The 26310-nt window shown below is 39.5% G+C and overlaps 1 protein-coding gene across 8 annotated transcripts in view; it reads right to left on the bottom strand.

Moving 5' to 3' along the window:
- Positions 1-26310, bottom strand: part of LOC129732921 (uncharacterized) — a 391879-nt gene that overhangs the window by 58580 nt on the left and 306989 nt on the right. For all 8 annotated transcript variants that reach the window (XM_055694379.1, XM_055694375.1, XM_055694380.1 and 5 more), the window contains one exon: positions 7393-7559. In XM_055694379.1, the coding sequence (XP_055550354.1) occupies positions 7393-7559 (167 nt within the window). The remainder of the gene's footprint in view (positions 1-7392; positions 7560-26310) is intronic.

The raw sequence follows: 26310 nt of genomic DNA, 5'->3' as shown, positions 1-26310 counted from the left end.
GCCCCCACCTTCCCATTTGTAACAAAACGTAACGCCAACACCTATCCCTTAGTAAAAATTACGTAACGAAGTAGAAGTATTTGCTTGATAAAAATTCTCATTTTTGGAGAGCCTATCAGAGATTTTTTGTTACGTAGCGCTGACCTTCTGCCGCTCCTATGTAATAAATAGTAACGATCAAGGATACATGCTTCCCCCCTTTGAGCGTTACGTAGTTTATGGATGCCGTCCAAGTGCTTTCTTCAGAACTACAGCAATTCTCTCCGTGAAATTGTGAATGTTGTAGGAGGAACGAGATCTCGATAAGATTCCTTCCTTCCGACGAAATAAGTCGCTTAAAAATAAAACTGGCTAGAAACGTATAATAGTTCTCTTTAGAAAACTGTAATTATAGCTTGACATTGACAGGAGAACCGAGGTTTCGATAAGGTAAAAAAAAATATAAGTCCTTTCATAATACAACTGGCCAGAGGAACGTTCGTTTAGATCTCTCCAGGAAAATGTAAGTGGCGATATAGACAAGAGAAAGGTATAATCGTACACACTAGCACAAATATAATTATAAGCGGCGGTAAATTTAAGCAATAGTTGTTTTTCAACTCTCTTGTTTGATAAATTATTGGTATCATCGAAGAAAAGCGTTGTTTAATTGACTTGGAGTCGTTGGGCAATGATGTTGAAGGTTGCTGGAACACAGTTATAGACACAGTATCACGTTACTGTCAAAACAAAATAGCGTGGCAGGACTGAATCCTGCTCGACGAAAATATTATGTTAAATTTTAAAATTTAACTATAGACAAAACCTCACTTCTACTGCTTTCATTGAAATTTTGTGGTTCTAATTTTCACAAAGCTGGGAATTAATCGAATTATACCTTCTTTCCCTTCGAGAGCAGAACAGCTAGGATATTCGCCGGGAGGGGCAATATTGACACCGGATAAAAGCAGATGATGGGGGATGATCTTTGTTTTAATATTAGGCCGGTGTTATACTGAAAGCGAAGAGGCGTGAACCAAAGCATTTTCATATATTTTACCATTGTTGATATTGTTCCTCATGCGAAGAAAGATGCGTTTCGTGTCACTTCGCTTTCAGTATAACACCGGCCTCAATTCTAGTAGCGTTTCCAGCCAATTCCAACATTTGTGCAACAAAAGACTTCATAAAAACCGCCAGGTCGACAGGTACTGCAGCACCAACGCGCTTAATTTCCATTACGGAGCAGACGATGAACACAACCTACCCCAAGTTGAAGTTCAGCACGAGATAAACCGGATTTTGGGATTCTCTTGATTTTGCCTCCTTTGCTACGACCAGACAATGTAACTTGCAAATTAGATTGAACGGAATAGGGATGTGACGCTGAACAAAACTGCAACATGTGGACTAACGCATGCGATGCGGCGTAGGTGGTAGAATGACAGAACTCGAAAAAGAGGACGCACTGCACATTCCCAAGTAACAAAACGGGTTTTATCAAAGTTTTATAGCGCTGTTTTGGCTTTATTGAGCGCTACAAAACTTTGTTAAAACCAATATTGTTACTAGGGATTGTTTGTAGGTAACGGGTGACAACGAAAATCGTAGGAATTTTTTCGAGACTCTTCTGCTCAACAAAAAACACGCTGAGAGAAAACTGAGAGAATCTATATTTCTCTCCTTTCTTCTCTCTCTCTTCTACCTATGTCAGCATTTTTTGTTTTGTTTATGTAAGTTGTTACAGTTAGAATAAACATAAGTTACGAACACATGAAGCAGAGAAATGAACCACCCAGTAGAAGAAGGCGCACGCAATATGCCACCAAAAACAACACTTCTTCGAAGCAGTTTCATTACATTCAGCTACAGGGGAGAACCGTACAAGACGCACCAGTTGGGTAAGATGGCCCATGCTATTAATTCCCCAAAATACTTACACATGTGGCTTTTTATGACGAAATTTTTCGCTTTTCTCATAAAAACCCAGCTTCTCTACAGTTCTCATATAAAAAAAGTGTGCCATAATGACTAAAATACTCAAAAAACTGTGCAATTGGCTGTGGCTCTGTCCAACATGTAATTATTCATGAATTTTATTTAAGCGTTTTTGATTGAATTACTTGTAAATAATACGAAAAACTATGGTTTCCCTAACCTTTAAACTTTTGGAGTTGATAATACTATGAGTATTTCAAATTATTTCACTAACTTTCGCTAACTTTTACCTAAAAACAATCAAAATTAAAATTAGGGCAGAATGCACTATGAAGAGCTTGTAGGAGATTGCTTGACAACTAAGAGCATGTTCCATTATTTTTGGTTTTACTTTCGGGACTTCAAGCGCTTCTCACTTCGCGTGCTGATTTCTGCTAGTGTAAAATTAGCACAACGGAGCTCTTCCGTGATACGCCTTCCATGGGAGTTGGCCACCAACTGACGTGTCTCATAGCTTGCGCCGCTGTAGATATAATAAGTCATTATACATAGTGTGTGTAAAGAGAACACTCTCTCAGTTGACAGAAATAAACTTCCACAGGGCAGTGTGTGCAGTTTCATCGCGGCGTGCTGAGATGCGGGAACACAATAGTAGAGGGTGATTCGACATTGGTCTTAGGAAGAGTTACCCTTACCCAGTAGTTTAATTGGCCAAAACACCTTGTCGGAGACAACGGAGATTGCGGGTTCGAGTCCCGTCTGGACGAGGGAAAATTTTATCTAATTCTAGTCACACCTTCTATTCCCGTTCATCTTCGCATTCCCGCGAAACTACATACATTGCCCGCTTTACTAAACTTAAAATGTAAGTCAATATGACGAAAAATGAAATTAGTTCGTAAAACGTGATTATTGTTTGGCTTGAGGAAAGAAGCCCTAGGCTTATGCGGAAAAATTATCATTTGAGTTTTAGAAGCATTGGGAGAGATTTTCTACTTTTGCAAGTAGGAAGAAAAAATATCTAAACTTTTCTGCAATCGACTGCATATGACACGAAGACTTTTTCCTTTTACGGAAATGCTTGTGTCATCGCAGAACAATGACTTTGTGCATCCTGGAGGCAAATCAGGAAGATCTGAAGTGAATATGTTGTACAGGACTGGACCCAAGACTGAACCTTGAGGTACACCTGCTCTGACAGGAAATCTATCAGATTTTGAATTCTGATAGACAACCTGCAGAGTTCGATCAGTAAGATAATTTTTTAAAATTTTGATTAGGAAAATTGGAAAATTAAAAGTTTGCAATTTCGCAATCAAACCTTTATGCCAAACACTGTCGAATGCTTTTTCTATGTCTAAAAGAGCAGCTCCAGTGGAATAACCTTTAGATTTGTTAGCTCGTATCATATTAGTAACTCTGAGCAATTGATGAGTTGTGGAATGCCCATGGCGAAATCCAAACTGTTCATTTGCAAAAATTGAATTTTCGTTGATATGTGACATCATTCTGTTAAGAATAATTCTCTCAAACAGTTTACTTATTGAAGAAAGTAAACTGATTGGTCGATAACTTGAAACTTCAGCTGGGTTCTTATCCGGTTTTAAAATTGGAGTAATTTTTGCATTTTTCCATAATTTGGGAAAATATGCAATTTTGAAGCAGCAATTGAAAATTTTCACTAAAAATTCCATTGTGCTCTCAGGGAGATGTTCGATTAGTATATTAAAGATTCCATCGTCACCAGGTGCTTTCATATTTTTGAAATTTTTAATAATTGATTTAATCTCATTCAAGTTAGCTTCAATTATTTCTGCAGGTAAAAAATTCTCGGAAGAAATTAAATCAAATTGACGGGTGACTTCAGTTTCAATTGGACTCACAAAATTCAAATTTGAGTTATGAACACTCTCAAACTGCTGAGCAAGTCTTTGAGCCTTTTGTTCATTGGATACAAGAAAACGTTCACCATCTTTTAAAACTGGAATAGGCTTTGAAGGTTTCTTAAGAATCTTCGACAGCTTCCAAAATGGTTTTGAATATGGTTTCAATTTTTCAACTTTAGTCTCAAGATTTTGATTTCTCAGAAGAGTAAATCTATGTTTAATCTCTTTCTGTAAATGTTTATAAATAGTTTTAAAAACAGGGTCACGAGAACGTTGATATTGACGTCTGCGGACATTTTTCAAACGAATTAGAAGTTGAAGATTTTCGTCAATTATTGATGAATCAAATTTCACTTGAGCCTTTGGAACAGAATAATTCCTGGCATCAACAATTGCACATTTTAATGCTTCCAAAGCGGAATCAATATTCACTTCGTTTTGCAAATCAAGCTCATTATTGATTTTTTTTCCAATTTAAGTTTTGTATCTTTCCCAATTAGCCTTGTTATAATTAAAAACAGAGCTCATAGGGTTTAAAACTGATTCATGTGATGAAGAAAAAGTTATTGGAAGATGGTCAGAATCAAAGTCAGCATGTGTGATCAAATCACTACATACATGACTTTGATCTGTTAGCACCAAATCAATTGTTGAAGGGTTTCTTACAGAAGAAAAGCATGTAGGACTATTCGGAGACAAAATAGAATAGTATCCTGAAGAACAATCATTGAATAAAATTTTGCCATTGGAATAACTTTGAGAATTATTCCATGAACGATGTTTAGCGTTAAAATCGCCGATTATAAAAAATTTCGAACGATTTCTGGTGATTTTTTGTAAATCGACTTTGAAATAATTTTTGAGCTCGCGTGTGCATTGAAATGGTAAATATGCTGCGGCAATAAATAAAATCCCAAGTTCAGTTTGAACTTCAATTCCCAAAGTTTCAATAACTTTCGTCTCAAGATGGGGAAGAGCACGATGTTTGATTCGGCGATGAATAACAATTGCAACTCCACCGCCGGAACCCTGAATCCTATCATATCTATAAACCACGTAATTGTAATCATATTTTAATTTTATGTTAGGTTTCAAAAATGTTTCAGTAATAACTGCAATATGCACATTATTTACTGTTAAAAAATTAAAAAGCTCATTCTCATTGGCCTTCAATGAGCGAGCATTCCAATTCGATATTTTAATTGTTTTATTTAAAATCATTGCTTAATTTTAAATTAGAAACAATTTTAATAGTAAAATTTGTGCCTATTTGAATGGCTTCAAACATTGATTTTGCCTGCAACATGGCGTTCATAAGATCGAACATTGCCTGTTGCAAAAAAGAAAGTTTACCTGCCGTAATAGGCCTCAGGCAGTTGACATTGGAAAAAATATTTTCGGCAGCAATATTAGCTGGAGTAATAGGTGTACAATTATTTTCTAGCGTGTTTTGCTTACCCATATTAACGGTCATTTTCGAACTACCAACACCAGGCGGTATAATGTTCGAACTACCTGTAACCTGTGCATAAGTTAAACGGGTATGCAAAGGAGTAGGTAAACTATGCGTCACTGGTACGCTTGGAGAATTTTGTTTTGAAGTTGGTTTTAATTGAGAAATTGAATTTTGTTTACCTTGCCTTGCCTTAACAGTTTCATTCATGTTTTTCTAAGCAAAACAGTAGGTCGACAAGAACAAAAAAAAAAATTCATCCTCATACATTTGCAGTAAAAATAACCTGAAAACAATAACAATGTCGGAATACTTGTTTCCAGAAAAATGAAAAATGAAAAAAAAAAAAAAAAACAATCCACATTTTGACGATAATGAGAAATGTTGTTTAGAAATGGTAAACAGCACGAAAGTATAATTTTATCGAATTAGGCGGTGATTTTTTTCTGGGTTAATCCTCCCTCAAACGAAATTCCTGCCCACGACCATGCTCCATACATCCGTATAGTAACATAACTTTGCGGCAGCCTTAGAAACCCCCAACGGGGGCTACGTTTGTTGACATACCACAACCGTTCCGCACCAAGCTTCGAGTACGCATCGTGAAAGCTTTCCCACTCTCCGGGAAGGATGGGAATGAACGGAAGGAACGACAGTCAGACTGTGTGTGTAGTGTTTCTTCAACGCGGTGCTTGACTTCTGCTGTTGCTGTTGTACCACTGCTGCAAATGGTTGAAACACAGTGTTATAAAAACGTCAGCCACTTGAGCGCTCTGGGTGCACATAAATCCACACAGTTAGCTACTTTAAGGTAGGGATATATAAGTTCCCTCCTCAGCCTTTCCCATTAGGCATTTTACCGGAGGTGAAATTCTACAAGCGAACCCACGAGACTTACTTCTCTGCAGTTTCCACCGAGCCGAAGCATGACCATACACGGGGAGGTGTGCGCACTCGAAGGCTTGCCATTATGTTTGCATCGGTGTGGGCGAACGTTAATTGAACATGCGTTGTCCATGAACGAGCGCATAGCGCTTAATGAACTACTTTGCTAATGAGGATTTTGAGCAGCTCTGTGTGTCTGTGCTGTTTACTTCCTTTTGAGAGTGGCGAGTAGTTGGATTGTTCCTGATATGAGGGTTACAGAGACAGTAGAAAGTAATTGTACAAAGTAAATATTTACCTTGTAATGCTGATTATTAAAGTCAATCAGAAAACTGTATTGCTGCAATTCCCCACTGCTAGTTAATGAAACGCTATTTGAATAATTCTTGACTTGAATTGTATTCATAAGCACGTAACCAGTAAAATTCCGGCCAAGATCCTGAGGTAGAAAATAATTATGTTTTATTTTGTTCAATTGCGATGAAACTGTTTCTTATTTTCATTCAAATCAAAAATATCATCGCTACTCGAGTTTTCCACCGGTGGCAGTTTCGCACGGTTGGCAAAGCTGGTAATGTTGCGGCAATTCTCGGCAAGCTTTAATAGGTTCGCATGAGCTGCGATTGCAAATAAAAATAAATTACCACCGACAACAAATCAGCCCCGTGGTTTGACTGACTGGAATTTTCCTCTGCCAGCTGCGATGCTCTGCCCGAACAAATTTACAGAAAAGCTTCACGTCGAATGTACAAACGCAGATCCACCGAGACGTCGGTGTCGTTATAATTTTGCACCGCGCGTGAAATATTGTCTCTTTCGGCTCTCGCAAATTGTCATTCCATTCACAGCCCCATCAGGCGGTCGCCAGTCGTACAGACTTGAATGTTTTCCCACCTCCATTGTCGGAAAAGTAGAAAAAATAAAATAACGAAAGAAAGCTAGAATCGAGGGAATTTACGAGAATTGTTTCGTCTTCGTTCTGGTGGCCTTCACCGACCTTGTAAATACGAGAGAGAGCAAAAAACCTACATAGTTAAATATTTAAACTTTCCGGTGTAAACAGTGTGTCGTAACTTGGAGTGACTTTATGCTCGACCTAGTTCTGGCACGTCCCAACAGCCCAGCATCCGTTTGCTTTTCATTAAATACAACTCACTTAATTGTTAGCTAGCTGGTCGTCGCGTCAGGTTCATTGCCACCATTCCCGGGAATGGACAGAACAAACGAGGGAATTGAAAGGCCCATACTTACGTTCGTATTTGCGGTAATATCAGTGCTGCCGTGTGCTTGCAAGCCTCCACACAGGACCTTCGCAGTTTCCGGATCTTTTCCCGCAGCTCCGGGCAGTCCCGCGCCTGTCCAACGTGAATCAGAAGGTCCCTGAAGAGCGCTACTTCGCTGTTTATTTCGAGAATGAGCTGCGGAGGAAGAAATGGAATTAATAAATAAATGACGAATCGAAATCAACACCGTGACATTTTTGATAAAAACTTCGTTACGATGCTCCCTCGGCAAATTAACATGTTAATTCATACGCAAGTCATTACACAAAAATGCGAAAAGTTAGTGAGGAATAAAAATGAACGTTACTTCCCCTTGCGTGGAGCACAAAATTATCAACGTCCTAATGGGTTCGCAACGTGTCGGATTCGCCGGAAGCACAGAGAGAAATGCGGTCCCTCCGATGTTCGTTTTGCGGCAAGCAGCTTCTCGTAAAATGAAGAAGACCGATCTTCGTTATCGAAATTGCTAGTGTGTTCGAATGTTGACCGTAGAAAACCCGTTACGACTGTAATTATTATCATTTCAAGTACCATTGGCGGCAGAAAACGACTTCGGCAATGGAAACATCGTCATTTGTAAAGGTATTGTTTATGCTGTCGAAAAGCTGCGGCTCAAGCGTGAAAATTTATGAACCAATGGGCTAGCGAACCAATTTATTGGCTAGCGATTCGTGAAGAAATTTGTTCTGAATGTGTTTAATTAATGAGATAAAAGTTTTTGTGCTTCTTGTCGCGGAGTAATGTAATGATATTTGAAGGCTGATTTGCATGACATCTAATACTGAAAGGATAAACGAATGATATTTGTAAAAATGACATCCAAAATTTGTTGCCATAGGATGAAGATCTAAATATTTTGGGCAAATAAATTACTCTTTAATCTACTAAAGAGTTGTAATTTTTGGAAATAATTACTGTTCTTAGAAAAGAAATTTTTAATGAGGGAGTTCTCTAGATTTTCATTTGAAAATATTGAAAACATTGAATTTGTAATTCAAGCAAGCTGTTCCTGCGTTAGGCATGGATCTTTTCGAGTAATTCTTCCAATGCAGCGTCTTCGAACATGAACACACGAACAGTTGCTATGTTGATATTTCTGGAATCAATCACCGCACGTCGTTGTACTTAGAGCAGTATTTCTGTAAATTTTTTTTTAACTCTCGATGCGCTTCAGCAGCCATTTTCTTTGTATGAAATCGAAAAAGTAATGTTTCCCGTTTATTGACGGTTATTTGGCCCGAAATGCCGATTATTCGGCACAAAATTTAGATTTTCATATTATTGTCATTAGTTTTTCAAGGTGTAGAAATAATAAACTATAGTTAGTTTTGTCATAATAAGTTTTTGTTTCGCCTTCTGCACGGCTTTAGAATCAACCATGTTCTGCGTATTAACGATGTTTCATAGGATGATTCTTCTTAATAACTCAGTATTTCTAGACTGGGTGCTGCTCCAAGATAATTTGGGGGCACTTTGGGCATGAAAAAGACATTATTCGTCTTATACGTCCGACCGGAAGGTTGTTGGACCGTTGTGAGCCTTCAGGAGAAGCAGTTTTTGGAGACAATTCATGATGCTTGAGGTAACGAAAGGTGCACTCCGCTTTCCGTAGGAACAAATCGCTGTTCAAATCGAGAACTTTTGTGCGAATTCGGACATTTTTTGTGTTCGGAGGTTTTCTGGAACATTAAACTTATACTGGGCAGTGTAATAATAACAAATTCTCTGGAATCTGTTTGAAGTCCACCCTAACACCAGTCTCGTCGTTCATTACGCAGTAGTGTGGTTTCGTCAGCTTTTGCTCGTTAAACTTCCGAGCACGGTTTTTTACTACCGTACATTGAATTCTTGTTCTTGAATTCTTGTAAAGCGCAGCCACTTGCAACATTAGACTAAGAATAACATCGCGAAGCGAGTTGATATTATGGTTGAAATCCCTCTAAAACCAAAACCAGAAAAAATTATTTGAAAGACGTCAGTGAATGATTTAATGACATCACGTTTCTAAATTTAGCGTACAAGGTGCCCTCCAGTATACTATTCCTGAGATTGAGACCGTTAGCGGACCTTTGTGTCTGTGAATATCAGGCTTCCGAGAGGGACGCTCCACGATGGATCAGATCGTCACTCAGCGACAGATCCTAGAATAAAATAAAATAAAATTTTCAGACTTACCAACTGTTTATGAATTTGACTTCGGCGTACGGTTCAGTCAAGCGAAATGAACTGTGGTAGATGATGCTGGAACACGTCTCGTTCAAAGTCTCGGGGCCTGCGCTTTATAGAACGCTGATCCTCCCGATTGTCCTCTACAGTCATTTATTTATTTATTTGTTCTTCGTCTTCGAAAATTTCGTACAGACTGTTGCTTAAACTAGATGCCTAATTCTATTGACAAAAACATCTCTACTAATACAAAAATCGAAGAGGTCGTAAACAGCATTAAAAGCACGGATGCATGCACTAAATGGATTATTGAATCCATAGTGTGTCCTGTTAGCTGGGAGCCAGAGCGCATCATGGTATCGAAGAGTACGAGATGGGACGTGTATGTTAATGCTTTGGAGTAAAGCTGGGCAATCCATACGGCTGGTGAGAATGTCAAAAACGAACGTTCGCTGTAGCTTAAGACGCCTGTCGGATAAAGTTTCCAAGCCAATCAATAGGCAGCGTGATGGGTACGGTGGCAATTCAGTAGGGCTGGCCCATGGGAGCTGACGAAGCGCGAATCGTATGAAATGCTTCTGTACTCGTTCTAACGTCAGACCATGCGAAACATGATACCAGACCAGACCAGACCGGTGCTGCATACTCTAGGATACTACGCACCAACGAGCAATACAGTGATTTGAGAGCATTAACATCTGTGATGAATGCAGCGTGGCGACGGATAAATCCCAGTACGGTGAACGCTTTGGCAGCAGTTGACGCAACATGTACAACGAATCTCAACTTGCTGTCCAATATAACACCTAAGTCCCGAATAGAATCTACCCGATCAAGGGTGATCGAACCGATCTTATAATTAAATTCCACGGCAGTTTGGCGACGCGTGAAGGAGATTATTTCGCATTTCTTTATGTTCACGTCCATCCCATTTTCGTCACACCACGACAGGAGTTTGTCGATGTCAAACTGCAGGGCTGCACAATCCAGAACGGATGAAATTACTCGGAAGATTTTAAGGTCGTCTGCGAAAAATAGCTTTCCTGAAGACAAACGGTAAACTAGGTCGTTTATTTACAGGATAAAGATGAGAGGCTCGAGGATGCTCCCTTGGGGTACACCAGACGTGACACCGAATGTTACAGAGACTTCATGGTCTACTTGGACAAAAGCTTCTCTTCCAGTAAGGTACGATCTCAGACATTCAACTATCCAGCGTGGGAAGCCCATGTGTAACAGTTTATCGATTATTGGTGTGTGTGAAACCACATCGAAGGCTTTCGAAAAATCTACATAAATGGAATCTACTTGGCGACAGGATTCCACAGCAGGGAGCAGTGTGTTGGTATAATCCATCAGATTGGTCGTAGTTGAGCGACGCGCTACAAAACTATGCTGAAACTCGTTGATTATCGGCTTAGCGGCGTTGTTCAGGAAACGGTGAATGATTGTTTCAAAGACTTTGCCCAGACAGCAAAGTAACGATATTCCACGATAGTTTTCAACTGGATTTATGCTACCTGATTTGTGGACTGGAATCATCTTGGCAGTTTTCCACATTGACGGAAACGTACGCTCAGCGAGGGAACGATTAAAAATTATCGTTAACGGTATAACTAGTCCGGCTGCACAAATCTTTATTATGTGTGGCGTCAATCCATCAACACCAGGACCTTTTGATGGATCGAGGTTATTCAGTACTTCGAAAACGTCCCTGTCAGGAAAGCGGAATTCAGGAAGATGCACCTCGTGTGTTGGTGTACGCCGAAAGGTTTCCGGATTGGAAGCGGGAGAGGTGGTTCGGAAAACGCCTTTGAAAAAGCCGGCAAATAGGTTAGCAGCTTCCTTAGCTGTGCTTGCATGACATCCGTTCAACTCTACGTTCGATGGAATGCGTTTCGATGATTTCTGGGTCCTGATAAAAGCCCAAAATGATGACGGGTTCAGCTTCAGATCTGATTGCAGTCTATTCACGTACGCTGAATAGGTAGTCGCCAAGAGACTGGAATATTCGAATTCGATGCGTCGAATAAATTGGCAGTTTTCTTAAGACCTGGTTCTGAAGAATCGGTTACGGGTTTTACGGAGCTTGTTGCGCAGGCAACGTAGCCCAGGAGTCCACCAAGGTTTCCGTGCAAAAGTGGATGTACCGTTTTTGCGACGCGGAACGAGTCTCCACAGTCATCCACAGAGGTACAGATCAGTCGTTGTGCCCAGTTGATTGCTAAAATTTCATTGTTCAACAAGTTAGTGTCACATCTCTTGAAGTCAAATTCCGTGGTATTCACTGAAGCAATGTGAGATCTGGTCCGGTGAATTGCGTATCGAGCTTTAAAACAAAAGGTATGTGATGCTCATCTAGTTTTAGGAGTGAAAGTGGCGCGCCAAAATGTTCTACGTTATCGGGAGAGTTGACGTACGCTAGGTCGAGAATTCTACCATTTGCATTTCGTAGGCTATTCATCTGAACAAGACCAGCAACGGACATTGATTCAGTCAGTGAAACCTCTCGCTCTGATGATGCGTTTGTGGGAAGATAGCCGTTTATATCGTCGTCAAAGTGCCAGCGAAGCTCTGGGAGGTTATAGTCATCTAAAGCCAGGATTATATCATCATTTGCCGCGTTATTACATAAATTCTGGATAGCATTAGTATGGGCAATATACTGCCGTGAGATGACAAAGTGACGTAAGTGCCACTTTCTCGAATATGAATTTTTCATGCCAATTTGTTCATTATTCGAAGACCTATCTTTTGGTATCTTCCTTTTCGTTATTACTTATTCGTACGTTGCATAAAATCGAAAAAACAAAGTGACGTTGGCACACATTTCCATACAAAAGTGACGAAGAATTTTTTCGTTTTTGGGCCGTACTGAAAAACCGATCACTTGGATCTACGTCACAATGTCATCTCACGGCAGTATAGTTGTCCGGACTGGACAAAGGTCTAAGATATATCCCTACAACATAAAGTGAACGGTGTGCTAATTTGATGCGAACGATAGATTGCTCAAGCTGATCGCAATTGTCCACCGAAACTGTCATGAATCATGGAAGCAAAAGGAAATCGATCGACGAGTGCTTGGTGTTTTCGAGCGTGAGGTGCTGCGTTTAATACTAGGCGGCGGGCTAGAAGATTGATTGCATAAATCACGAGTTGTACCAAGTGTACAACTATGCTGATATAGTTAAGGTGATTAAGCACAGAAGGTTGTAGTGGGCTGGGCATGTAGCCAGAATGCCGGACGTAAAAGCCGCCAGAATAGTTCGCAGTTGAGAACCTGGAAAAGGTCCCGCACCCGGTGGTTGTGCGCTGTCGAAGAAGACAAACGAGCTGCTGGTTATCGAGGAGACTAGACAACGGTTGTCCAAGACCGATAAACCTGAGCATTCACTATTCGTTCGGCATTGGATCGCTAGGAGGACTGTTACCATTAAAGTAAGGAGTAGTGAATGATTTTTATCAAATTGCAACTGTGATCAAAATCCGCTACAGATACGCAGTAGTTTGATGTTTACTACAACTCGAAAATGTTGTGCATAAACACCTGTGTATACACAACTAATCCGATTTCAATCAAAAGATCAGGGGATTCTGCTGAAAATGCCGATTTCCGAGAATGTATTATATGCTTCATACTTCATTAAAAATGTTGTAACGTCTTAAGGAAAAAATGTACCAATCCGACTTCATAGTAGCATTTCGAGCTCTACTCTTATGTCTGCCAGCAGTCAACGCCAGCACGAACATAACTTTGTTGTCCTCCAGCCGCACAGAAGCAATCAACAACACGCTGCAATACTATTGCGTGGCTGAGAGTGCTGCACTCTAGATATCTGCTTCCTTCTGGAACGAGAAGATCGTGAATGTCAACACGCAACACCACGATACAACGTGTAATTTTGTAGCGTAACTGAGAGATACATCGGTCGAGTTTCCTTGGTTACCAACACGAAATAAGATTCATTTGTCATACTCTCGTATTACATTTTCTAAATGTATGAAAATCCTATTATGTCCGTCTATCTGATCCATATAAACTTGAAAACCGATCGGTGTGAAATCTCGTATGAATGGGTTTTTTAAATGCCGGGAAAGTTTCTTATGATGGAACTAAAGCTTTCGACTGGACTAAATGTTTAATACAAGGGGTTGATATTTCGGCTTGCTGTCTAAAGTGTCGCGTTGATTTTCATCTGCTTATCACCAACGTTTCGGTCCTTTTATGGGACCATCATCAGAGCTTACAACATATTATCGACATTTGGGCTTACATTAGGACAAAATTACAGTATATGACATTGAAAAAACTATTTGCAAAATGAAAAACAGTTGGGTAGTAAAACATTAAATGCCGTACATTCAAGGCGCAGGTCCAAATTACCTCGTTGAGGAGGTTTTGCACTGGTTGTATTTGGTGAAAAAAACCTATCAAGCACATTATTTTCCTACTCGCCTAAATCTAACTGCCTAAATCTTATAAAGTAAATGAAACAAAAATTGGCTGGTGAGAATGTTACAGCTCAATACAAGTTTTCATCATCCGGAAGCGAACCTCAGAGCAGACAGGATCGTTGCTGCTGCTCCGCTGTTGAGTCATGTGGAATGAATTGTCTGCAGTGAAGAGTGCCGTTTGTACAGGATTTTGATTCTCCCGTCCAAAATGGGCGAGGAAGAGATTGACTCTTGTGATTGCGGAGCTGGAGTCAATTTCGTTCCCCTTCCCGATTCGGACGGGTACAGTGTTTCGCGAGTCGGAAGAGGAGAGCTGATCCATCTGGCGAAGCTATACCCAGAAGGATATCTACACGCAAAAGTTCAAGCTTTAATCATCCAATGTGTCCTTTCAATTCGCACAGAATTTGCTCTGACTTCGCACAACCAATGCGTGATACGCATAACGCAAAAGTTGAACAAGGAATACATTGACAGAGATCAAAATCAGAATATGTATCATATACACAAAAATCGTAATGTCTCGGCAAACTTCGGCTTCGGGCGAACGATCAGTTTCGAGGCGCTCAAAAACCCGTTCTTTACTTTCGCGAGCCGGTGCGTATCAACGGTTCGTGCATCCCTAAAGATCGCCAGCAACCGAAACAGCCAATGGCGAGCCTTGTTGCCGCGGAAGTTATTGACGCTGGTGCCAGTAACGCAGAACCGAATGCATGTGAATGAAACCAGAGTCATAATTAAATGCAAAATGTTTTGGACTGATCTCATGTTTTTGTTTATTGTTAATAATTTAATGATGTTTTCAAATGACCTGATTCATGAAAGTGAATCGATCAGAGAATAATTTCTTCAATGGAGTCAGTACCCAACTTATCAGTATTGATTGCTGGTTGCACTGTTTTAACGATGCCAACCTTCTGAACATCGGCTGATGCTTTATAAGTGTAGTGGTTTGGAGCTGCCCCAGCTGGTCTCGAGGTACGATGCTGGCCTAACAAGCCAGTCGTTGTAGGTTCGAGTCTCGGCTCAGGAGAGACTGTTAGTGTCAGTAGGATCGTAGCGCTAGCCCCGCAATTGTCCTGTACTGGATCCAATTTTAATCAGTAAATGCGCTAATTTCGCTCATAAATGATCTGGTTACGCACACTCCAACTTTTGCGTGTAGGGCCCTGGGTTGTAAATTTCCGGCCGAAAGTTAAAGCATTGAAAACAATGCAAACTTGTAAGGATCTGGCAAAGATTTCAGAAGTAACAGAGATTACTAACAAATAAATTGCGTGTTTTGATGCCAAGTCTTTAACAAGCAAACCAAACGCTGAAGGCTGGAACCAGCCATTTTAAGAATCCCAGCTTTCATCTGGTAAAGATATTTGATTGCAAGCAATTGCACTCAGTATTGATAAAATCTCCGGTCAATCAGACTAGTTTCGGACTACATTCGCCGGGTCTGTTCTGCCGAGCCATGGGCTTGTGAACAAGGTGCTGGAAAGTGCCTCTATTGTGGGCAGACTCCGATGAGCTGCGTATGCGTATTAAGTCATAAAATATCAAAAAATTGGTCGCAGTGACGAAAACAACACAACACAGAAAAAAGCCCCGAGTACAAACAGCGCCAAGGCAAGATTAGGCGGTCTCTTGAATAGCGCTCAAATTGCACTTGCGCAGAAAATTCCTCGAATCTTTTCGAGGTATTGTCGTCCTAGGAGCTTGACTGTGAAGATTCAGTTGAAGAATTTCAGAACCCGGGAAATGCAGGGAGAGAAAAATCCTCTCTTCTTTTAAAGTTCCTAGGAAAAGGAAAAGGGGATACACATCTGAAATGAGAAATACTATAAAAAATTGGAAAGCTGTCGAAAACCCAAAGCAAACTCCTCCGGGACTGTTAAAACTTAATTCCCACAATAAGATTCTAGCACTTCCAAGAATTTCAAATTGCCCAACTGTTCCTTCTTTTTCGTCCAAGATTCAGGACTGCTGAAGTTTTCACTTATTGTGAACTGTCTGTCTGTCTGTCTGTATGTCTGTCTGTCTGTCTGTCTGTCTGTCTGTCTGTCTGTCTGTCTGTCTGTCTGTCTGTCTGTCTGTCTGTCTGTCTGTCTGTCTGTCTGTCTGTCTGTCTGCCTGTCTGTCTGTCTGTCTGTCTGTCTGTCTGTCTGTCTGTCTGTCTGTCTGTCTGTCTGTCTGTCTGTCTGTCTGTCTGTCTGTCTGTCTGTCTGTCTGTCTGTCTGTCTGTCTGTCTGTCTGTCTGTCTGTCTGTCTGTCTGTCTGTCTGTCTGTCTGTCTGTCTGTCTGTCTGTCTGTCTGTCTGTCTGTCTGTCTGTCTGTCTGTCTGTCTGTCTGTCTGTCTGTCTGTCTGTCTGTCTGTCTGTCTGTCTGTCTGTCTGTCTGTCTGTCTGTCTGTCTGTCTGTCTGTCTGTCTGTCTGTCTGTCTGTCTGTCTGTCTGTCTGTCTGTCTGTCTGTCTGTCTGTCTGTCTGTCTGTCTGTCTGTCTGTCTGTCTGTCTGTCTGTCTGTCTGTCTGTCTGTCTGTCTGTCTGTCTGTCTGTCTGTCTGTCTGTCTGTCTGTCTGTCTGTCTGTCTGTCTGTCTGTCTGTCTGTCTGTCTGTCTGTCTGTCTGTCTGTCTGTCTGTCTGTCTGTCTGTCTGTCTGTCTGTCTGTCTGTCTGTCTGTCTGTCTGTCTGTCGATTTCACAAATGACGCATTAACTATAAACGAGTCATGTGCCTTTGAAAATTCGAAGCGGTGGCTCGAAGACGGCCATTTCAGGCTTCAACACCATTCCACCTTAAGCTTTTTTTGTCCAGGATAAATAAACTTAAAATTAGAACGTTTCGTCAAGTTTCCAACATTTTCTGCCTTATAATATTTTCACAAATTTATTTATTAGTGTTTTGATGAAATTTGTATTTTTTTTAACCGAACTGATTTTGAAGAGGCTAAGGGGCACAGTAACGCAGGCCAAGTACCAGCTTGCACGAAATAAAATTTCTTCGCGTATTGAGAAATTGGGAAAATGACATAACTTTAAAAAAGGTGGAGTCACTTACAACATGGGTCTAAAGCAAGATTTGCGAACAGAAATCGAGCTCGTGATTGGTTAGCAGCTTCTTTTTCAATTGATTTTTAGTTAATTTTTTTCACTAGTTTGCAATTAATAAGATATGATGATCATTATACCAAAAGGATGGGGAAAAATATCAGTTATCGATTTGGTAAGAGCATTTAGGATTTGTTCAGTGAAAGTAACAATGCATTGAAGGCATTCAAAATAGTTCAAGGCACGTTAATTCTACACTATACCATCCTGTCCTCAGCTATAGAAGCAAGTTAATGATTGGTTGAATGCTGCGAAACTAAACCTGAAATAATTGATTCTTAACTCCTTTCAAATCCACCTCAGACCAAACTGCTCAAATAGAACATCACTGCTTAGCCATGTACAAATAAATAAATCGTATAACTCAATTAAGTTAAAATCAAAATTGTAACTCCCCTCCTCTCACCTTAAATCCCCACTAGCTCGTAGTCGGCCGCGAGACATAAAAAATGTACCTCCCTCTTTTCCCTGCTCTTAGAATTAAAAAAAAAAAGGTACTTGGCTCAGTTAAACATAAATTGTATCGTGCCGTGTCAAATAAACTATTTTAAAAATAAAAAACTTCTTTCCAATCATTCATTGAAAAATGCCAAATATTATACCACAAATTTGGGGCAACTTTCACCTTCCGATCGAGATATTGTTTAGTTTTAAGCTTTCTCAAAGAAGTTTATGTATTTACCGTAACTTTCCAAGAACAGAGAAACCGTCAATAAAGAGATACGTTGCCCTTATTGAATCACTAATTAAACCACTTGATGCAACTCCCTCAATTAGGACCTGGTTATTTAAATATTAAGCGGAGCGGTGTTGTATTTAAGCAGCTCATTATTGAATGTTAATTACCGTGGAAACCGCGTGCCTGTCTGACGTCATATCTCATGTGATTCTTCACACATTCTACGCGTCGTCGTCGGCTAGAATTAAATGTGTTTATACACCCAATCTCCTCGCAAAACCGCGAACATCAAGCGTTCCCACCACCACCAGTCCGCTCATCTTTCGAAGGATAATTATTAGGATAACTATACAGATAAGTTACTGGTAACGGGATAGTATTAATTTACAGCACAATATTCGCCTATAAATTACCTCATTTGAGCTGAATGTGTGGCAAGATTGAGATTAAAGTTGTCGATAGAAGGTGAATGGTTCATGTTTGAGAGTCATTTCAAGTTTCTATATTTTAAATCAAGAATTTCGTTGAAAATATCTTGCCATTATTCTTATCACTTACACTAGAAGAGTCTGATTGCATAAAATAAGCAGTTATCTCACTTGATGTCTAGTCGTCCAAAGCGCGAAAATCGCTTACAGAGACAAGCCGGTTCCTCTCGGAGCTTCCGTTTTAATTAGACTCCACAGAAGTAGTCATCCTGCGGAGCGTTGCTTTTAGTGATTTTTTTCTTTTCCGTAACAGTATTCCGCCAGTTTCGCGCTAATTAGAAAATGATTACACTGCAGATTAATTAAAGCTCGCCAGGTTCGGCAGTTCTCTGTTCCATGCATTGCGTGATTTCGCTGCGTGTTTCATTTTGATATGTCGGAAAAATGCAAATGCATTACGTTTTCCTCAACTCGGTTACTGGATTTCAGTTTATTACTATGCACATTCGTGCTAATAAAAAACTCATGGAATAATTAGGTTTTTCAGAAAAAAAATCTTGTTGGTTGAGGGACGCATAAAATCAAGATAATAATTCAAAGTCGGCTTATAGTTTTTCAAGCGAGAACGTTCTCTTCTTTGCATGCCAACTGACGCAAGTATAATTTCAATGACTCATAAGTTCACTGGCTGTATGCATTTTAATTGTAAAATAGCATCCATCTTATGTCTCATTATCGTCCCGGCGGTTGGAGTGGCAAAGGCACATGGTTTCCAGTGATAACATGTCTGCGTCAGGTTTTACCAGCTCAACGCTAAGCCATGAAAAACATCTTCAATTAAATTGTCTAGAACTTTACCACGCTGTCGCAGTCGCATCATTTTCAGCCGTAACAGTCGGTGTGAGCAAACAAAAATTTCCTCAAGGGGCTTTTGCTTTTCCATAGCTTGGGTACGGGTACGGGTACTCGATTCTGCTTACATCGGCTTTAACGGGGTACGTTAGCATCGCCTCATCATCAACAGCAGCATCATCATCGTCATCATCGCCACCGGCGGTGTGTGAAATAAACAACGAACAGTTCCACTTTGCCATGTTATGCCCCTCCGGGCATCATCAGGCGCGAGTGCGCCGAGCAGCGATCCGCACTAAATCCTTTTCCTACGGTCGTACCGGATGTGTGCGTATGTGAGAAGTGAAGCAAAAGCTTCTTGCCTGAGCCTTCAACTTTTCCGTATATTTTCACTTCGCTCGTACACCAATAGCAGCTTACTTCAATTAAAGAGCAATTCGTCACTTTGATTCCAGCGAAACAAAGTATATTAAATGGATTATGATTGTTATGTTTTTTGAAAATAGGTAAAAAATATGGAGTGAAAACATTTTTTTGTTAAAAAAATTGTTAGAAAAATGATATGATTAAGATTATTTCAGAATTTTCTTGAAAGAATCTAATTTAAACTAATTTTGTAACATCGTCGCCATAACAATTATTATTATTTCAAAAATGTTACCTGTTTCAAAAATGTCATAAATATCACAAATGTCCAAAATACTCGTATTAAAATAACGTAACATAATATTGTCACCATTGAATCAAGGGCTTGAAGCTGCTTGTGGCCTTGACAATGCGGCAGAACTGTTTGCTACTAAAACATTCACACCTAAGCCGAAGGTATTTTCATACGCGAGCAGCTTATGGACTTACGATCCCTACGCTGTGAAACACATTTCGATAGAGGCTGTCCAAACGCAAGAATCAGTCATTTGTATTTGTGATTCTGCCGCTATTCGAGTCACGCTCGTTCGAATGCAGCTCCGAAGTCTATCTCTGTTCTCGGTAGGCTTGATGCGTTTCATGAAAGTTCACAGCCGGAAGCATTCATTTTCCGTCGACGAGGACGTCGACGACGATTCAAGGTAACGGTGCATCATGCCAATGTAGTAGAAAACTGCACCCACACGGCAAAAGGGGAAGATTACGCACAAAAAAGCCATAGTGATATCGCCGTTGTTCGTGTCGTTCGGTATCACACCTTTGTGGTGCTTTCTGGCTTTGAACTGTACGACCGACGGCGACGTTGACAGCAGTCTGTCAGCCTGAGTTCGTATTAGCAAACGAACAACGTCAATGGAAATGAAAAGTAGCGACACTAGTGGGAGTTTTTAATTAGATTTTTGATGTTTTGCTACTTTTAGACACTACGGATGATTTTGATGTTTTGCTTTTTTAGACACTACGGAGCTTTCATAGCTTCTTGGTTTTCATTGTTGAAATGAGCTGAGTAATGACTGTGAGTCAATAATAAACTGTTTCAAATCCAGTAGGACATGTCAGAAAAACGAAAGATATTATTGTGAGTTTAATTTAAACTTGCAGCCGTCACTCAAACAGAATTGAACCCGTAATGAGCACTGTTTGATCTCATTTGCTGGTGGTTTAATTAAACCGCATTCTGATTTGCATGTATCAAGCCCACAAAAAAAAAGTCGCACCCGAATGCGGTCTCTATTAACGCCGCGGTTGTTTACTCTATACCAATTGTAGGTGCCCGGTATCACTGATTGACACATTTTACCTGCTGCGGGATTGATATTGATGCACCACATAAGGATATTTGCAAATTAAACTGTCTAATCGAATTGATGTCAAACAGAGCTAAGCTCTCTGTTAATCACGATACTCGAAATCCAGTTGTTTTTAGGGGTCGTTCTTGCACTACGTGAGCAGTCAATTTTCTGAAAAATTCTTAAGTAAGAAAAAATCATCAGGAAAATTATATTAAAAAAGATTACATTTTGACTTACTTGATAGACTGTTCCGAAAATTATAAATACATCTTCTTTCTTGAATAAAACAAAAAATATAGGATTTTTCGGGTCATTTTATTCTGAAATATAGATAATAAGTGTTTTCTTTCCAGTTTCATTCAAGTTGGGATTATTTTTCGTAGGATACGCGAGTTCTCTAATTTTTCTCAAACCACTACTCATAAGCTTTTGCACAGTGTGTTCTCCGACCATTTTTATCACTTTAAGCCAATCTTTTTTAAATTTTTCAACATTGTCCGCTGGTTTGACATATTTCCTCAGCTTTGCCTTGGTCAAAGCCCAAAAAGTTTCAATAGGGCGAATTTCAGGGCAGTTTGGAGGATTCATCTCCTTTGGGACACATGTGACATTATTTGTTTTATACCACCCTAGTGCATCCTTAGAGTAATGGCAGGAAGCAAGATCGGGCCAAAAGATTGGAGGATTGTGATGCTGCTTAACCATGGGTAACAACCTTTTCTGCAAACACTCTTTCACGTAAATTTTACCATTTATTGTGTCATTCGTAATGAATGGACGAGATATTTTCCCACATTCACAAATGGCCTGCCAAACCATTACCTTCTTGCCGAATTTTTTGGTGTAAATGGCTTTCACTGGTCCAGGGACATCCTTTCCCTTCGGTGATGTATAAAACTGCGGTCCTGACAGAGTCTTATAGTCCAGTTTAATGTAGGTTTCGTCATCCATGACACCCCATTTTTTTGGTCAGAAGTTTGTCATAAAGCTTCCGAGGTCTCGGTTTCACAGATTCAGCTTGTTTTGGATTTCGTTTTGGCTGCTTCTGCTTCCGACGGGTCTGCAGACCCATTCTTCCCTTGGCACGCATAACGTTACTCGCCGAGGTTCCAAGCTTTCTCGCCACATCTCGTACTGATACTGAAGGATGCCGCTTGTAGTATTCCTTAACCTTTTTCGCCATTATGGGATCAACAGGCCGGGTTTTCTACCACGTCTTGGGGCATCAGTAAATGTGCACTCTTCACAATACTCCCGCAATGCGGTTTGAACTGCTCTGACACTTATACCTTCTTCTCTGGCTAATTTTCTTATAGAAAGACCACTCACGGTGCCCCATTTGTGCATTATTCGCTTTCTTTGCTCGGGAGAAAGGCCACGCATTTTCAAAATTTCGCACTGAATATTAGAAAAAATGACAGCATCTGTTTCTTTTGGATGTAAACAACAGGACGCAGCCAACGTTTGGTTGAATACTGCGTGTTATTTGAAAAAACGGTTGATCGTAAGTGTATTTATAATTATCGGAACGGTCTATATCACCACATCATACAAGTTTCATCACTACTTGTTATCTCCATTTATGTGCAATATTTACGAGTCCAAATCGTAAAAAATGCAAACAAAGGTATGCCAAAATAGTGGGTTAATACCGTCTGTATCAATTTCCGGGATGGCATACCCGATGGCATAGGTTGGGAACCTAAAGAGGTACAAAAGTAGAAACTTCTCAGAAAGTGTATGAAATTGGAATTTAGTCTGTGCAAGGCGCTATAGATGGACAACGTGCGGCATGGTGTCCATATACCCTTTACGGAGATTGTGAACAATTCATTAAGCAGACCAATTTCGAACACCTCAACATCTCTGGTGGTGCGTATAGTGTGAGTGTTGGTAGCTTGCATGGACCAATTCCTAGCTACTATAAATTTGAGTTGGATAATTTTTCATAGTCCTTTCAGAGTCGAGTTTCGTATACCGGCCAAAAAGTAACTTGCCAATTTTGCACTTAAAAGTATATTTTGAAATAACGAGATTGTGAAAAGCGGTTTTTATGATTTTTTTAACTGCATACAGAAGCGTTTTTCCAAAAACAAAAAAAAAACTTATGTTTTTGCGAGCCTGATTGATTTTGATGGGCATTTTTGAAAGTAGAAACTTTTACATAAAAAAGCAATTGTTGAAGGGCTAACTAAGTTAATAACAAACATCAAGTAAAAATAAAGTAAATAAGAGATAATCGTTTTTAAAAAGTCAAGTTCAATTAATGAGGCTGCAAGGAGGCACATTTTTAAGCGCTGTAGCTTTTTTTTATTGCTCAAATCTTCATGAAAATTAAAGAAAATGATCCTATGTAGTTGTATTTTGAGAGAAAGTAATATTTTTTGACGTGGAATTCCGCCATACGGAAACATTCTGGAATATGGGTGCAAATTGAAATACCGAAAACATCGAGAGCGTTACGAAAATTGACCTATTTGAAAAGCTTGTAATCCAGTCAGTTCTGAGCAGATCCCCTTCATTTTTGCAACGATCTATTGGAAAATTAGCTAAACGTCCACCAAAGTGAGGGAAATTGTGATTTTATGATGTTAACTATTGCACCACTACAAAAAATAGAGCCTTGTTTTGAAGGCAGATTTTTTAAACCGGGATGATATTCAGAGGCCGGAAATCAATCTTCAGACGTCATTTGAAGCTCAAGATGGTGGCTTCTGGTTTCTATAATAGTAAAAATGATAAAATATCTACTAATGCCAGTATTTTCAGTATCGGAATGATACTCAGAGACCTGAAATTGACTTCAGATGCAATTTAAAAATGGGTGCAACTTTCGGTTCATGGAGAATAGCATGAAACGACCAAATACCACCCAGTCGTTTTGAAATTCAAAACGGTTACTTCCGGTTTATGGAAAACTGCCAGAAATGGCAGAATACGACCTAATTTAGATATTTTCGAGACTGAGATGAAATCCATTTGTACTTAAGGGGTTATATAGCTTTTTGCTCGTGAAAAAAGAGCAAAGTTTGGAATTTTTTAAGTGCGCTTAACCTTTTTTGTTGCATAAAAGTAGAAGTTTTCTGAAAGTTCTGTTAATCATCAATTATTTGTGGATTAACAGCCATTTCTCCGAAACGCTGTTTTCTGCTAAGGTTTGCGGTGTTTACGATAGAGACCCAGCAGATCAACTGCAACCAAAAAAGTCCAAAAAGACCAAAAAGTGCCGGGTATCTGAACGATTGATTTTATAAGTATTTGATTTTCAGTACAAACGGGGGGCCCGTTTAAGTAGGCAAGATTACACCTTAAACGAACCGAATCGATTGATGGTAAACTTCTTCAACAATGAGTCACACCTATTAGATTTGAATATGACATTCAACATTAGTTCAGAGGTCGACTGTAGATTTTTAATATGTCGTGATTACGGCTTAGCAGTCAAAAATACTCATTTAGAACGACTCTATTTCAATTCGTCCCGACGTTTCGACGCTTGGTTTGCGTCTTTTCCAAGGGAAACTGATTTGGGGAATTTTATTTGAAAGATTATTAACATTGAACATTATTTGAATACAAACTTACAATAATTTTGGTCGAACTAGGTCAAGTGGTTTGTTCTCTAAACAAGTGGTCATAGTTTTCTTTTCTTTTTTATTAGTCAGTAACATTCACCAAACATTTCGAAAACTAGAATCACAAACTAAATTAGTTACACAAAAACTGGTCAAATTGAATTTAAACTGCTTACATATAGTACACAAAGTGGAGGGTAAAATGGTGAGCTTTCAGTCTAATTCGTATTATAGTTATTCTAGTTCTACTGAGCTATCTGTTATAACACTGTCCTCCGTGCGTCTTAGTTTGTGTAATATGCCGGCATAAGTTGTGTTGATGTTGTCTACATCAACCCTTCTGTTTACTGTGTTGGGGGTACAAAGCTATGACCACTTGATTTGATTTTGTTTTGGCTTAGCAGTCTCAATAAAAACAGCGCTGATCTCTATGGAGTCATCGCCAACGTTTCGATCCGGTTGGTTGGGATCTTCATCAGGGCCTATTTTAAATTTTATTTCATTACACAAAAACATGAAAAATTGGACATAAATTACATTTAGCTAACAACAAAAAAGAAAGAACCCACGCGACACTAATCGTTTTTATTGTTTCTACGTTTTTATTGAGACTGCTAAGCCGAAACAAAATCAAACTTAGTGTCACAGTCGAATCCCCGTATAAAATATGACAACTTGCTTAGGAAACAAACCACTTGAGCTAGTTCGACCAAAATTATTGTAAGTTTGTATTCAAATAATGTTCAATGTTAATAATCTTTCAAATAAAATTCCCCAAATCAGTTTCCCTTGAAAAAGACACAAACGAAGCGTCGAAACGTTGGGACGCATTGAAATAGAGTCGTTCTAAATGAGTATTTTTGACTGCTAAGCCGTAATCACGACAAATGACATTCATCGAATGTGAAACTGGACTATCTCAATCCATGTTTAGATAATTGTTTTAACAATTATGTTTAGGTTCATTGAGCCAACATTTCAGATGGATTACGTTAACCTTAATATTACGTTAACCTTGCGGACATGTACACAACCTCTCCAATTTTTTTCTAAAATTCAATCCAAAGGTATATAACTCCTGAATGAACTTTAATATATTCCGAAAAGGTGACACGCTTGGAAATCTCTATGTAAAATTATAGACTATGAATTGATTTATGTGGATAAAAATTTACTGAAATGTAAAGAATTTTATTTTGTGATGATTCATAGACCTGTCAGTTTGAAGTTTAGAGAGTTTTTTGCGCGGGAGTAATAAATGTATTAACTTTTGATGTAATGTTGTTTCTCATAAGCATCGAGAACCTTTGAAGTTCCGTGCGCAGTGCTTGATATTTCAATTCAACTCCTGTTTTCAGCTGAGAAGAGCAGCAGTTAATTTACTATAATTCAACATATTATAACATAGAACTTTCCAGTGGTGTTGACATACTCGTCGTGTGAAAAAAAAGGTATGAGTTGACTATGTTTTTACGCGCGCAATTGCTTCCAACACGCTGTGTAAAGAAAGCAATCAATGTGCTGATTGTTGAAAATTCTAACTGGTTTAAAACTTTTCTTTGTGTTTCCTCAATAACCACTTCTTCAACGTTTATGTGGGTCTCTTCGGTATGCTCACGCATCTTTGGCTCGGCTTCCACGCTTCCTACGCACAATAGGATTGTACTTTTTTTTCGCTCATCACAGTGCCTACTTGAAAACTGATGTAATGTAATTTATGTGTCAACTTATGTTTATTTGTGAGAGAGCCGGTTTGAGACAGAGAGAGTAACCTAAATCAATGATTATCCTCTTTTGTCTATTCTTCTCAGAGAAGCACTAGCGTGTATCTTTCGCAACTACTGGAAACAACTGCTCTTACACTGGTGAGTAGCAGCACTGGTGAGTGAGCAGCGAATTGTGTGTAATTGAGGA

The sequence above is a fragment of the Wyeomyia smithii genome, chromosome 3 (genome assembly GCF_029784165.1).
Source record: "Wyeomyia smithii strain HCP4-BCI-WySm-NY-G18 chromosome 3, ASM2978416v1, whole genome shotgun sequence".
Classification (NCBI taxonomy): Eukaryota; Metazoa; Arthropoda; class Insecta; order Diptera; family Culicidae; genus Wyeomyia; species Wyeomyia smithii.
This window is presented reverse-complemented; position numbering and strand designations above follow the sequence as displayed.